Source organism: Erythrolamprus reginae, chromosome 10, assembly GCF_031021105.1.
Source record: "Erythrolamprus reginae isolate rEryReg1 chromosome 10, rEryReg1.hap1, whole genome shotgun sequence".
NCBI lineage: Eukaryota > Metazoa > Chordata > Lepidosauria > Squamata > Dipsadidae > Erythrolamprus > Erythrolamprus reginae.
In genome coordinates, this window is record NC_091959.1 from 38,204,488 (window position 1) to 38,218,210 (window position 13,723).

At 43.3% G+C, this 13,723-nt stretch overlaps 1 protein-coding gene across 24 annotated transcripts in view; it reads left to right on the forward strand.

Annotated features, from left to right (window-relative positions):
- EP400 (E1A binding protein p400) overlaps positions 1-13,723 on the forward strand; it is a 110,592-nt gene that overhangs the window by 15,913 nt on the left and 80,956 nt on the right. For 19 of the 24 annotated variants that reach the window (XM_070762604.1, XM_070762611.1, XM_070762594.1 and 16 more), the window contains 8 exons: positions 716-803; positions 1,806-1,913; positions 3,888-4,294; positions 6,042-6,341; positions 8,665-8,850; positions 11,050-11,190; positions 12,043-12,121; positions 13,307-13,359. In XM_070762604.1, coding sequence (XP_070618705.1) covers positions 716-803; positions 1,806-1,913; positions 3,888-4,294; positions 6,042-6,341; positions 8,665-8,850; positions 11,050-11,190; positions 12,043-12,121; positions 13,307-13,359 — 1,362 coding nt within the window. The remainder of the gene's footprint in view (positions 1-715; positions 804-1,805; positions 1,914-3,887; positions 4,295-6,041; positions 6,342-8,664; positions 8,851-11,049; positions 11,191-12,042; positions 12,122-13,306; positions 13,360-13,723) is intronic. The other 5 variants (XM_070762603.1, XM_070762612.1, XM_070762607.1 and 2 more) reach the window with 3 other exon arrangements.

Consider the following 13,723-nt stretch of genomic DNA (forward strand, 5'->3'; position numbering starts at 1 on the left):
AGAGTCCCTCTTCTTTTTTTTAAGCCTTAAAGTTTTGGATTTTTTTGATTCCCCTCACCTCACCTTCTTCCTTCAGCAGCAACTCTCCTCCTCTTCTTCCTCCTCCTCCTCCCACCCAAGTTCCGAGCTTTTATTTCTTTCCTAATGGGTTTGCACACATTATTTGCTTTTATATTGATTCATATGGGAAAAATTGCTTCTACTTAGGAACGTTTCTACTTAAGAACCTGGTCACGGAACGAATTAAGTTCTTAAGCAGAGGTACCACTGTATTAGGAAAAAGAGACCCTACCAGCTGGCACACCGGTCTCCTTTGGGCAGCTTTTATTTTTGCAGTTGAAAGGATCGTTACCAAATGGCTACAAAGGCAAATCTTTTGGAAATGAACAATAACCCTCAAATTCTTTTAGTTTAGGTCAGCGGTCTCCAACCTTTTGGACACCAGAGACGGCTTTTGTGGAGATACGTTTTTCCACGGCCCGGAGGAGGTCTGGTTTCATGTGTTGCTGACATCCCACGGATGGGGCTTCACTTCTTTGCGCGGCCTGGCTTCTGGTATCCTGCGGCCGAGTCCATGGACCTGGGGTTGGGGACCGCTGCCTGTGAACTCTTTAAGAACAAGGGTGACCTGCCCTTTTCAAAAAAGGTCTAAACAAAAACCCACCTGCCTTCCACTCTCAAACTGTTGACTTTTCCTATTTTGTTTTACTGATAGCAGGCGCATGCAGGGACTCCAGTAACGGGAACTGTCAATGCCATAGAAATCGAAGCGTTTAAGAGACAGCAAGCCCTTACGTCAGCAGGTATGGCCTCCTCCTCCTCCTCCTCCTCCTCCTCCTCCTCCTCCTCCTCCTCCTCCTCCTCCTCCTCCTCCTGCTCCAGCTCCTCTTCCTGCAGAAGGTTTACAGATCCCTTTAGGCTCTCAACCTAAAGACGGTTCCGATTTGCCCTTCTTTAAAACCACTCTCCTCTGCATCATCACAGCCCCAAACCATTTGTCCAGTCTCTTGGGATGGAAAGTCCCATGATGTCAGGTTCTCCGCTAGCAGCCATTTTTGAGAAACAACATTCTTCAACCGTACGGCCCTTTTCGTAGCATTTGGGGTTGTTGTTTTTTTTAATAAAGAAACTCCCCATCACCACCAACATCAAAATATTTCTAAACTGTCTTTTAGTGGCAAAAATCCTCTCCTGGTAGGCATGTAGATATCAGTAGCAATAGCCCTTAGACTTATATACCACTGCACAGTGCTTTACAGCCCTCTGTGAGCGGTTTACAGAATATTGCCCCCAACAATCTGGGTCCACATTTTACCCACCTTGGAAGAAGAATGGAAGGTTGAGTCAACCTTGAGCTCTAGTCAGGATTGAACTCCTGGCAGTGGGCAGAGTTCGCCTGCGATACTGCATTCCAATCACTGTGCACCAGGGAAGTTTTAATGGATGATCCTAAGAGGAAAACAGCAATAGCACTTAGATTTTTATACTGCTCCACAGTGCTTTCCAGCCCTCTCTAAGCGGTTTATACACTCAGCCTGCCACCCCCAAACTATCTGGGTCCTCATTTTACCCACCTCGAAAAGATGGAAGGCCGAGCCAACCTTGAGCCTGGGGAGATTCGAACTGCCAAACAGCAGTCAGCAGAAGTAGCCCTGCAGTACTTCCCTCTTACCACTGCACCACCATGGCTCATAACGTCAACGTTTAAAGCTCCGCGGAAGCACCGTTGCGAACCGTATAACCTGACGCCTCCCCTCCTCCTCCTCCCCCTTGTGCACTTATAAATGGAATTTGAATATCACCAGATTCGTCTAAGAGACCCCGGATTGAAGTGGGCCGTCATGGGATGGTTTTTCAGCATCCGGGCGTGGCTTCAGGAGTCCCTCTTCAACAGCTCATGCCAACTGCACAAGGTACTGTGTTGCCACATGCCAGCCGCAGATTAATTTAGCAAAAGGGCAGGGGAAAGGGAAGCAGAAACCTGCTAAATAAATAAAATAAAAAATAAAAAAAGGTTATTGAGCTCTCCGGTTCTGCCCTCCCCCGAATCCCCCACCCCCTTGCAAATTAATGTTTGGCGTGAAGTGGCTTGTTCATGTGAAAAAGAGCCGTGAAAGTCGAGCTATGCATGCGGGCATGGAAGGAACAAAAAACAACCACCACCACCCATCACTCATGCACGTTGAGACCAAAATAATTAGTTCTGGAACCTCGGTAGTTGTTATTATTCCCCCCCCCCTTCCCTTTTTTTTTTTCCTTTTCAATGGACCTCGGTGCCTCCATTTCTTCTTTGTGTTCGGTTTTCGTTTCGCACCTGCCTGTCAACCCTTCTTAAGCTGCAGGGCGTTCCGTGTAGCCCTTCACTTCGTCACGAGGTTTGCTTTCCGCGGGTCGAGTCACTACGCCAACTTTTTCTAATGCGGCGACATACTCAAGTTTTGTCGATGGTACTCCCTGGCTGGGATACCCCAGTGACTTTGAATTGGCCGGTTCGTGAAGAACAGCAGTTTATTTAACTGCCCGATTTTATGTATATTTACAGTTTATTTTCTTGAGTTGGCCAAGAAAGTAAATAGATGAACCTATCTCATCTTCACTCTCCCCTAGCATGTCATCCTTATAGGTTTTTGAGCCTTTGGCTTCCTTATCCCAAAGGTGCTTTTTTTTTTCCCCAAGGGGCAACTGGACTTTCTGGTTTTTCTTGGAATATATTTTGCTTCTTATCCAAGAAGCTTCATAAGAACATAAGAAGAGCCCTGCTGAATCAGGCCAAAGCCCATCGAGTCCGCCCCGAGTCTACGGAGAGGGGCGGCATACAAATCTAATAAATAATAATAATAATTCTGTGTCACACAGTGGCCCACCAATTGTCCTTGGGGATCTTGAGCAGAAAGAGAAGGCAATACCCTCCTTTTCCCCTTGATGCCCAACAAATCCTGCCTGCCTCAACCAACATAGAGGCAGCACATGGACATCCGTTTCAATAACCACCGATACACTTGGCATCCATGAATCTGTCTAATCCTGCCTTCTTCAGCTCTGACGGGATGGTGGGGAATGGAAGGATTTAAACTCCTTGCAGACAGCTGGTAATTTGCATCCTTTTAGAGAGGTGTTAAGACCACCTGGAGGTTTATCTCTTATCAGGAGAGCTATGACATCATTATCTGTCTCCAGTCTACAACATAGTCCTTTCAATACAGTAGTTCCAAGAAGGCTCCACCTCTATTGGCACAACTAAGATAATTTGAGGACATTTGGCGGGACCCAGGGGAAGAGCCTTCTCTTTGGCGGCCCCGACCCTTTGAAACCAACTCCCCCCAGATATCAGAGTTGCCCCCACCCTCCTTGCCTTTCGTAAGCTCCTTAAAACCCACCTCTGTCGTCAGGCATGGGGGAATTGAGACTTTTCCTCCCCCTAGGCTTATAAAATTTATGCATGGTATGTTAGTATATATGATTGGTTTCTAAATTGGGGTTTTAAATTAACTTAAATATTAGATTTGTTTACATTGTATTATTATTGCTGTGAGCCGCCCCGAATCTGTGGAGAGGGGTGGCATACAAATCTGATTATTATTATTATTATTAATAATAATAATAATAATAATAATAATAGATAAATCTCCAGGTAAACTTAACAACCCTCTAAAAGAATGCAAATGACCAGCTGTCTGCAAAAAGAATAAATCCTTCCATTCCCCACTATCTAGTCAGACCTGAAGAAGCTTCTTGGATGAGAAGCGAAATGTTTTCAAAGAAAAAAAACAAACCAGGAAGTCCAGTTACCTCTTGAAAAAGCACCTTTGGCGCAAACAGGACCTGGGTGGCTGAGAATCTCCAACATACTTTGGCTCCCTTAATTCTCGTGTTCTCTTGCTTTGCAGGTGGAATGCCTCCCACCCCTCAAACCGTGAAGCTGATGGGCCAGAAGCAGAGCCAGCAACAGTATGACCCTTCCAAAGGCCCCCCAGTGCAGAATGCAGCCAGCCTTCATACCCCACCGCCTCAGCTGCCCGGTAGACTGCAGCCCACCAACGTGCCCATCAGCGCTCTCCCGCCAACGATGCAGCTGGCGCCCCAAGCGGCTCAGATGAACGACCCTCCGGTGCAGCCAGCGGCAATTCACGTGAAGGCTCAGTCCCAGAATGGGATGGTCACCGCTGCAGCGGCTGCTGTGTCCCACGGCCAGGTTCAAGCCCCATCTCAGCCACAAGGGCAACCGGCAACGCACGGATTGGGGCAGATGATACCCTCCCAGGTTGTGGCCTCTCAAACTCCAACCCCACAGCAGGTAGGACGATGCGGTTACTCGGCTTAATTAAATCATGAGCCTCAAGCCAAGTTTCAAAAGAAATCCAGTTGTTTATTAGTAGCAACACAAGGCACCTACCCAAGTGAAGCCAGCTCTGCTCCACCTAATTTACGGCCCAATTATGACCCTGTTTTCCCCCTCCTCCCAGGGTGTGTCATAAATAACATTCACCAATGGGGCACTTTTGTGGGCTGTAGAGATTACACCCCTCTAGCTGTTGCCGATAATTTGGGATACAGCCTTGGTAAAGCAGGGGTGAAATACTACTGGTTCAGCCCGGTTCAGTCTTAACAGTAGTGGAGGCCACCAGTGGTTCAGCGAACCGGTAGCGGCAGCAGTGGGAGGCCCCACCCACCCGCCCGGACATCACCATTTTCTTGTTTTTTTGAAAAAGCGCATTGTAAAGCGCCTGTGAAACGCAAAGCACACACTTCCGAACTGATAGGGAAGGTAAATAGATTTTATCGCTCTGATAAAGATCTGCATGGAATGTGCTTCTGGTTGTGGCTGCCATGCTGCTCTGTTAGTTTCTCCCCGTCCTACCTATGGAAACTTGAGAGCAGGCCAGGGAAGCTTTGCGAGTTGACATTAGTTAGGGTTGAAAGTCTGTTTTGAAAGGTAAAGCCAGGGATGTCAAACTCAGTTTCACTGAGGGCTGCATCAAGGTTGTGTTTGGCCCTGGTGGGGTGGCTGGGCGTGTGTGGCCATGATAGGCATAGGCAGTTTGATGTCACTCATTTTGGGGGCATTTGTGGTGGCCTGGACAGGGCTGGGAGGGATCCATTGTCTCCAGTGGAAGAAAGTGAGGCTAGGGAGAAGGCCAAACCCTTGTCCTCCAGAGGAGGCTCGCCATCCCTCTCAAGCCACGCAGAGGACCCCCGGAGGGTGGCGCAGGTCATTCTGAGCCCTAGGAAGAGGAGCACAAATACCCAGCCTGGCCCTGGGGACCCCACAGCCCAGCCCAGCCCGGCTTCCACGAGCTCTTTGGTTTTCAACTTTACTTTGGTATTCAATTTTTTTTTTCTTGAAAGATAGAAGTCTGAGTCCGGAAGGAGTTAGGTGGCCTATAAGTCAAACAAACAAACAAATAATAATGAATGCAATGCAATGCAATGCAATGCAATGCAATGCAATGCAATGCAATGCAATGCAATGATATAGAATGGAAGGAAGGAAGGAAGGAAGGAAGGAAGGAAGGAAGGAAGGAAGGAATGACAATGTAGCTAACGTTTTTGATTCTCGGTCAATTATCCTTTTTAAAAGAGGTTTGTAAATACGAGTTTGGAATATGTCACTCCATATTTACATTTACAAGGCCTCTTTAAAAATGGATAGCGTACAGTTGTGCCAGGTGTGCATGCGTGCAATGCCTCTTAAAAATGTCAAAGGTGTACAGTTGTGTGATCAGGCACATTCTTCTGTTCATAACTAGAGATCTCACTATGTACAAAAACTAATTTGGGCTTAAACTACCCACTGTTCAGATCCAAGACCAGAGCTCCCTTTCAACAAGGGTGATTTTGTGTATTTTATCTTCTTTTTGACCATTATTCTATAACAAAAGATGGTTTATTCCTTGAAGTTGTTTTTCTGATCCTGTATTCTAAAGGGTGAACTTGTGTATTGATTTTCTTTTTGACTGCTACCCTAAAATGGAAGGTGGTTTATCCCTTGAAGCTATTCATTTTTCTAATCTTGTATCCTAATTCATGTGTCTTCTTTTTAGATCACAACTCTGTCTCGTTCCTCATCCGACTCTAACCAAAACGCCCAGCGTATTTCAATAAGTGTGGCTCCTCCTACCTCAAGCAACCCTCCAACTTCTGCTTCCAACACTGCCCCACAAACTACGCACTCGACCCAAGCCAACCGATCCTCGCCAGGGACAACTAAGTCAACCTCTCCCGTGACCTCCAAACCCCTAGGGTTAGCCATGGCAGCAACCCCCAAAACTCAGAACACAACACAAAATGCCACAGCAGCCCAGGATAGCACGCACGAGAAGTTGGCTGAACAAGTGAAGTTGGTGAGAGTTTTTCTGTCTCTTCTGATGCCAGAGCTACATGTTTTCCGCAACTGATAGATCCCTTGTTTACCAACCATCCACCCATTTTAATCCTTAGGCTGAAAGGTGATATCTGTTTTCCGGGCTTAGGATTTAACTAACATACTGTATTTTTCGGAGTATAAGATGCAATTTAGTTTTGGGGAAGGAAAACATAGGAAAAAAAATCTGCCCCTGTCTCCCAGCAATTTGCCTTTCAACAAACAGCACAGATGATATACATTTTCTGAATTTCTGTGTATGTGTCCCCGACCTATAGAAATAGCAAAGAATTGGATAAATGTGCAGTATGGCAGTATATTAATGCCAGAAAGTTTTCTTAAATGTAGTCACACTAACTCCTCCCAATTATTTAAATAGATCTACTTCAAACATAACTAAGTCAGGGTTTAACTCAGCTGCCTTATCTTAATATTAAATAGAACACTTCTACATTTCATGTTATATTTGTACAGATCCTGTTAAAATTGATGAGGCTTTCTGGAAATCTACATTATTTATAGTTATTGACTCACCTACTTGAATCCAGCTTCAGCAGCTGAAAAGAAAAATAACATTCTGCCTCTGCCTTTCCCTGGCAGCAATTTGCCTCCTTGCAGCTTTAGTTTCACTTTCAATTTAGGAGGTGGGCCTACCTGCAGCTTCAATCAGCTGCTAGTCAGAAGGCTGATAATCAGCTGCTTGTGCTAATCAGGTTCTGCGCTTTTTGCTTCAAGGAGGTAAATTGCTGGGAGGCAATGGGTGGGGATGGCTTGGTGGGGCTACATTCGCTGTAAAGTATATACCCAGTTTTTCAGCCTCTTTTTGGTGTGTGTGTGTAAACAGGTATGTCTTATACTCCAAAAAATACGGCAGTTGGAAGGGACCTTGGAGGTCTTCTAGTCCAACCCCTTGCAGGAAACCCAATAGCATTTCAGGCAAATGCTTAATGGGACTTATTCATAAGTAAATGGGTATTAGATTGCATGGCTGCTGATCGGTTTCCGGTCACAATTCAAAGTGTTGGTAATGACCTTTAAAGCCCTACATGGCATTGGGCCAGAATACATCCGGAACCGCCTTCTACCGCACGAATCCCAGCGGCCGATAAGGTCCCACAGAGTTGGCCTTCTCCGGGTCCCGTCGACCAAACAATGTCGTTTGGCATGCCCCAGGGGTAGAGCCTTCTCTGTGGCAGCCCCGGCCCTCTGGAATCAACTCCCCCCAAAGATTAGAACGGCTCCCACCCTCCTTGTCTTTCGCAAATTACTCAAGACCCACCTTTGTCGCCAGGCATGGGGGAGTTAAGATATTCCTTCCCACTAGACCATTAAAAGTTATGTATGGTATATTTGTGTGTATGTTTGGTTTTTATAATAAGGGTTTTTAGTTGTTTTATTAAATTGGATTGTTACATGTTGTTTTTTAATCATTGTTGTTAGCCGCCCCGAGTCTGTGGAGAGGGGCGGCATACAAATCCAATAAATAATAATAATAATAATAATAATAATAATAATAATAATAATTCTTTGTTTTTATCAAACAAAATGTACACTGTAGCATTTACGCAATACAGTGTTCCCTTGACTTTCGCGAAGGATACGTTCCAAGACCGCACGCGAAAGTCAAATTTCCGCAAAGTGGAGATGCGGTATTTAATTTCATATAAGTACTAGCAGGATGAAGGCTGATAGGTATGTGAGAAGGATTCCTTGTTTGGTACTGTGACCTAGCGCGTATTCAACCACTTGATGTCTTAAACGGCTATTTCGGCAAATTAGCATCCGGATGTCACCAAAGGATGTATCACTCCGCTCAAGTAATGGCGGATGAAAGTTTGGCGATGACATATTCAGGGTTTTTTTTTCAAAATACTGTACAGATATGTGATATTTTACATATTTTAGTGTTAGAATTAATATTTGTAATGTTTTTTTAAATAAATTTTGTGATTTTTAATGCAACATTTGTGATTTTATTATGCAATATTCACAAAATATATACATCGGGCGGCTGCGGGAAAACCCGTGGTGTTCAAAAAAACCACAGAGTATTTTTTCCATTAATATTTTTTGAAAACCCATGGTATAGCCCTTCCGCGAAATTCGGACCCACGAAAGTCAAGGGACCACTGTACTGCTATGCAGATATGTTTGGAAGCAAAATCCATTCAATTCAATATAACAGTGGAAAAGTGGGGCTCAATTTGTGGTCGTAAGTCAAGGATGAGCTGTGACGATTTCTTCGACTGAAGACCTCTCCCACCCCACCCTGCTTATTCTTCTTTCTTGTTTGCTTCCACCAGGAAAACCAAGTTCACCAGCGCATCGCGGAGCTGAGAAAGGAAGGCTTGTGGTCTCTGAGACGACTGCCCAAACTTCAGGAGGCCTCCAGGCCCAAATCTCAGTGGGATTATCTCCTGGAGGAGATGCAGTGGATGGCAACAGATTTTGCCCAAGAAAGACGATGGAAGATGGCCACTGCCAAGAAGGTCTGGGCTGTTGTCATTTGTGATTCCTCACTTGTTTGGACTATAATAGCCATAGGTTTCTGCAGGGTGGATTTAGTATTTACTTTATTTTTCGGAGTGTTAGAGGCAACGGAGTTACCTTATACAGTGATGCCTCATCTTACAAACGCCTCGTCATACAAACTTTTCAAGATACAAACCCGGGGTTTAAGATTTTTTTGCCTCCTCATCCAAACTATTTTCACCTTACAAACCCAAGCCGCCGCCACTGGGATGCCCTGCCTCCGGACTTCTGTTGCCAGCGAAGCACCCGTTTTTGCACTGCTGGGATTCCCCTGAGGCTCCCCTCCATGGGAAACACCACCTCCGAACTTCCGTGTTTTTGCAATGCTGCAGGGGAATCCCAGCAGCGCAAAAACGGGCGCTTCGCTGGCAACGGAAGTCCGGAGGTGGGGTTTCCCAGCGAGGGGAACCTCAGCAAAATCACAGCATCACAAAAACACGGAGGTCCAGAGGTGGGGTTTCCCATGGAGGGGAGCCTCAGGGGAATCCCAGCAGCACAAAAATGGGCGCTTCGGCTGGCAAAAGGGGTGAGTTTTGGGCTTGCATGCATTAATCGATTTTTCATTGATTCCTATCTGAAACATTGTTTCATCTTACAAACGTTTCACCTTACAAACCTCGTCCCAGAACCAATTAAGTTCGTAAAATGAGGTATCACTTTAGTTTTAATCTTGTCAGCATGAGCGCATCATTTTATCCCCTGGTTAGGACTGGGAAAAAAAAACTTTTTGGGAAGGAATAGCAATGAAAACAAGCCTTCAAAGACTTAGGGCTAGAAAAAAGCTTCGGAGTAGCAATGAAAACAAGCCTGCAAGCAGGGAAGATCATTAGCACCTTGTTAGGGCTGGAAAAAAGCTTTGAAAAAGCTACATTCTGATAAACCCAACTTTTTAACCTTTAGGTGTGTCATATACTTTGAAAAGTACAGTAAATCCAGCAGATTTAAATCCTGATTTAAATTACTAGTTAAAAGGCTTGGTTTAAATCAACTTGAATGCTACGTAACAAAGCCCCATTACATTATCAATAAAGTAAATTATTAAACTTACCTTAAACAAAAAATTATCTTTAGGTATATTTTTACACCAAAAGCATTTTATTAAAATAGATTTGATTAAAATAATTTTAAAAATCCGATTCAAATTTTAAAAGTCCGATTTAAATAAAAAAAGCATTTAAAAAAAAAATCATAGATTTTTATCCCCCCTGGTTTTCTGGTTGAAACATAATGGGTGTGGTGGCTAACAAGCCATAGACTGTTGAATAATGGCACATCAAAAGTAGAAGAGATTGATTAGAGATGGATTGGGTTGGTGCACAAGATAACATAACCCAGGAGATACCTATTCGTAGGTAAGTCAGGATACAGATAGAAGAACTTTTCATGATCACCAGCCATGCTTTATGGGCTGTTTCTGCTGAGGTTATCCAGAATGCTGATTTTGGCAGCTCCTGAGCAAACCCACCTGTGCATTTTATTCCATGCACGGATCAAATTCATACAGGGCAGCCTTTCAGTTTATTCCCAGTCTTTTTGTTCAGACGAGTTCTCAAGAGAAGTAGTGCAAAGCAATGGTTGATATCCAGTTTAATACCTTAAAACAAAATTCAGATAATAATTGAAAAGCTTCCCAAGAAGATACGGACTAGCATAGAGAGGCATCTTTACACAGTCAGAAAAATCTGCTCAGGGAATTCTGGGAGTTGAAGTCTGCACGTCTTAAAGTTGCCAAGTTGGGGAAAAAACAACCCAATTTAGATGTCTCGCTACTGCGATTCCTAGAATTCCTTAGCTAGGAAGAAGCATGGGAGCTGAGGTATTCTGTGAATTAAAAGTTAAGGCAAATGATATGTGCTGGTTTGAAGAAAGTTGCTGTAGTTAGTTCTGGATTAGATAAACCCTTGTTATAAGGGAGCTTTTGAAAAGTTCATGATTATGCAAAAAAAAAAATAGTCGCATGAAAAAAATGTAGACCAAGTTTTATATATATAGATCGTATGGTTTCACCGAATGCAACATGAATGCATGACAAAATTTCACAAAATAACAGCATGTAAAGTTCCCGTCAAACATTTTATAGCTGTAAAAGCCAATGCTGTGATAAATTGGTGGAAGACTCCACTGTCTAGCAATCCTTCTTTTACATGTTACGTTAGATGGTCAGGACAGTGGCGCGCTACCACGAAGAGAAACAACTCAATGCAGAGAGGGCGAAGAAAGAAGAAAAAGTTAAGCTAAGGCGCATTGCTGCTACAATTGCCAGAGAAATAGAATATTTCTGGTCCAATATTGAACAGGTAATTTTTCTCTTTCTTTGCCAGTCATTTTTGAAACCCTTGAGCTGGTGGCGGAAGGGGCAGGAATTTGCTCCCTGGGACGGTTTTCTGGTGACCCTAGATCAGTGATGGCGAACCTTTTTTTCCTTAGGGGCTGAATAAGCTTGTGTGAACACTACCACGTATGCATGAGTGCTCACACCCATAATTCAATGCCTGGAGAGGGTGAAAACAGCTTCCTCTGCCCCCCAGAGGCCCTCTGGATGCTGAAAATGGCCTGTTTCCCAACTTCTAGTGGGCCCGGTAGGCTCATGTTTTGCCCTTCCCAGGCTCCAAATGCTTCCCTGGAGCCGGGGAAGGGCAAAAACGCCCTCCCCCATCCCCTTGGAGGCTTTCTGGAAGCCAAAATCGTACTCCCAGAGCCTCTGTGAAAGCCAAATATCAGCTGGCTGGCACACACATGCACGTTGGAGCTGAGCTAGGGCAATGGCTTGTGTGCCAGCAGATATGTCTCCACGTGCCACCTGTGGCACCTGTGCCATAGGTTCGCCATCACTGCCCTAGATGAATCCTGGCACCTAGAAATTCACATTTCAGGTCCATGTCAGTCCAGAGAAACTGCACGTAGCTTTGACATTAAAATTCCCAGCGCCTCTGAGGTGTGTGCAGATTCGATGGTTTACTGAGAATTTTAACCATTTTGCACAAAGCTGTTGAGGTTCCTTTGTCTGGCAGGAGGAAAGATCACTTTATCCCTACTCAAGGACGTTTTATTTTCCCTTGTTAGTAATTAACAGGGGTGAACTATACACATAAGCCAATTCATCGGTCATAATTACCAAGCGAGGTTATAAATCTATTTCTGTCTTTCAGGTGGTGGAAATAAAACTGCAGATTGAATTTCAAGAGAAAAGGAGGAAAGCACTGAATTTAAAAAGGCGTGCCAAGAAAGGTAGTTCCCCTGTCGTTTGCTTCAACACGAGGTTGCACTATTGCAGTCTAGGAAGTTACGGGGTGGGTGTGTCCTTGCTGCTCTCCAAGCTTGGGGGGGGGGGGGGTTTCTTGCAGACATTTTCATGACCAAACTAGGTGACATCATCGCTGTGGTGTCATTTTGTGTAATGCAAAGCAAGAAGCACGTTCTTGGTCAGTGTTAACAGTGGCTTTTAAAAGAACTCTTAAAATTATGGTCAGATCCTGCTGGGCTCCAATGGTCCCAACATCCTTTCATCCTAGCTTCTTATTATTTTAACTTAGGGGTACATTTTGTTTGTTTCTAGTCCAGGGGGCTGGACTAGAAGACCTCCAAGTGTCCCAGCTCTATTCTATTCTTTTTTTTAAAAAAAATAAACTTTATTGATTTTTTCATAAAAAACACACAGACATACAAACATTTAAACATATAGTAGGGGTTACAACAGCCCCTCTCTTCTTAGAAGTTAATTTTTAATACAGAAAAAGAATATATTCTTAATTCATTAAGTCAACATATTAATCTAGATGAAAAGAAGAATTTTGTTTATCTATTCTAATAAACATAAAACTAAGTTAATAAAAAGAAAAAAATTCTAAAGTCATTTTAGTATATTCATACATTTCTCATATCATTTAATTTTTTTTTTTTAAATCTATCCACTTGTAGACTTTGTTCCAAATAATATAAAATTCAGATTCTTCTTGGTCATTCAGCCTTCAGTTCTATTCTAAACATTATCTTTTTACTAGGTTCATTTTCTTGCTCCCGGCCGAATTGACATGCTTGGCTAACATATTTAGTTGGATGACCTTATGTGCAGCTAAACCTGAAAATAAAATTTTACACAGTACAATATTTAAATAAAATGGTCGGTTGAGATCTGTGTACATGGGACTGATTAAGTACATTGCACCGCAATATAACTTTATCATATTTTATCTATATCTTAAATTATTTTATTTTATTCAATTCCATTTTGGACTGTATTTTATTCCAACTTTATTTTAAAACATATTTTATTCCAATTTCATTTTAAATTGTATTTTTTAAATAAAATTTTAGTAATAATATGTTTGTGGAATTTGATATGACCTATAAAGACTCATATCATGACAGTTGGATGGTTTAAAAGGTGCCTAAAAAAGAGTAACCATTTTGCAGGTAAAGACTCAAGACACTTAGAAGATATCCTATTGGAAAAAGGAAACAAATTGGTAAGGGATCCCCCCCCCCCATCTCCCTGTTGATAACTCTGGACATATTGCATGTTTGATGATGATTGAAATTACAATTTTTCAAGAAGTATATTTAGAGGGTGGTAGATTTGCTGCCAGTAAACAACTTTCTCATATATAAGGGTTATAGTGGTAAGATGGAGAGCTGTAATGAGAAAGTGATGTATAATAGAAAGCCATTGTTGGTCAGTTTCCTTTGATAACCTTCGAAGAAGAAAACAGGTTAACATCAAGCTGTATGTCAGCCTCTTTCAATAATGTCTGCTGTGGTGGGCAGCTGTTTTTCCATGGGGGGGGGCAGCTGTTTTTCCATGGGGAGTTATTGACCCCCTCAGAGAGGGTC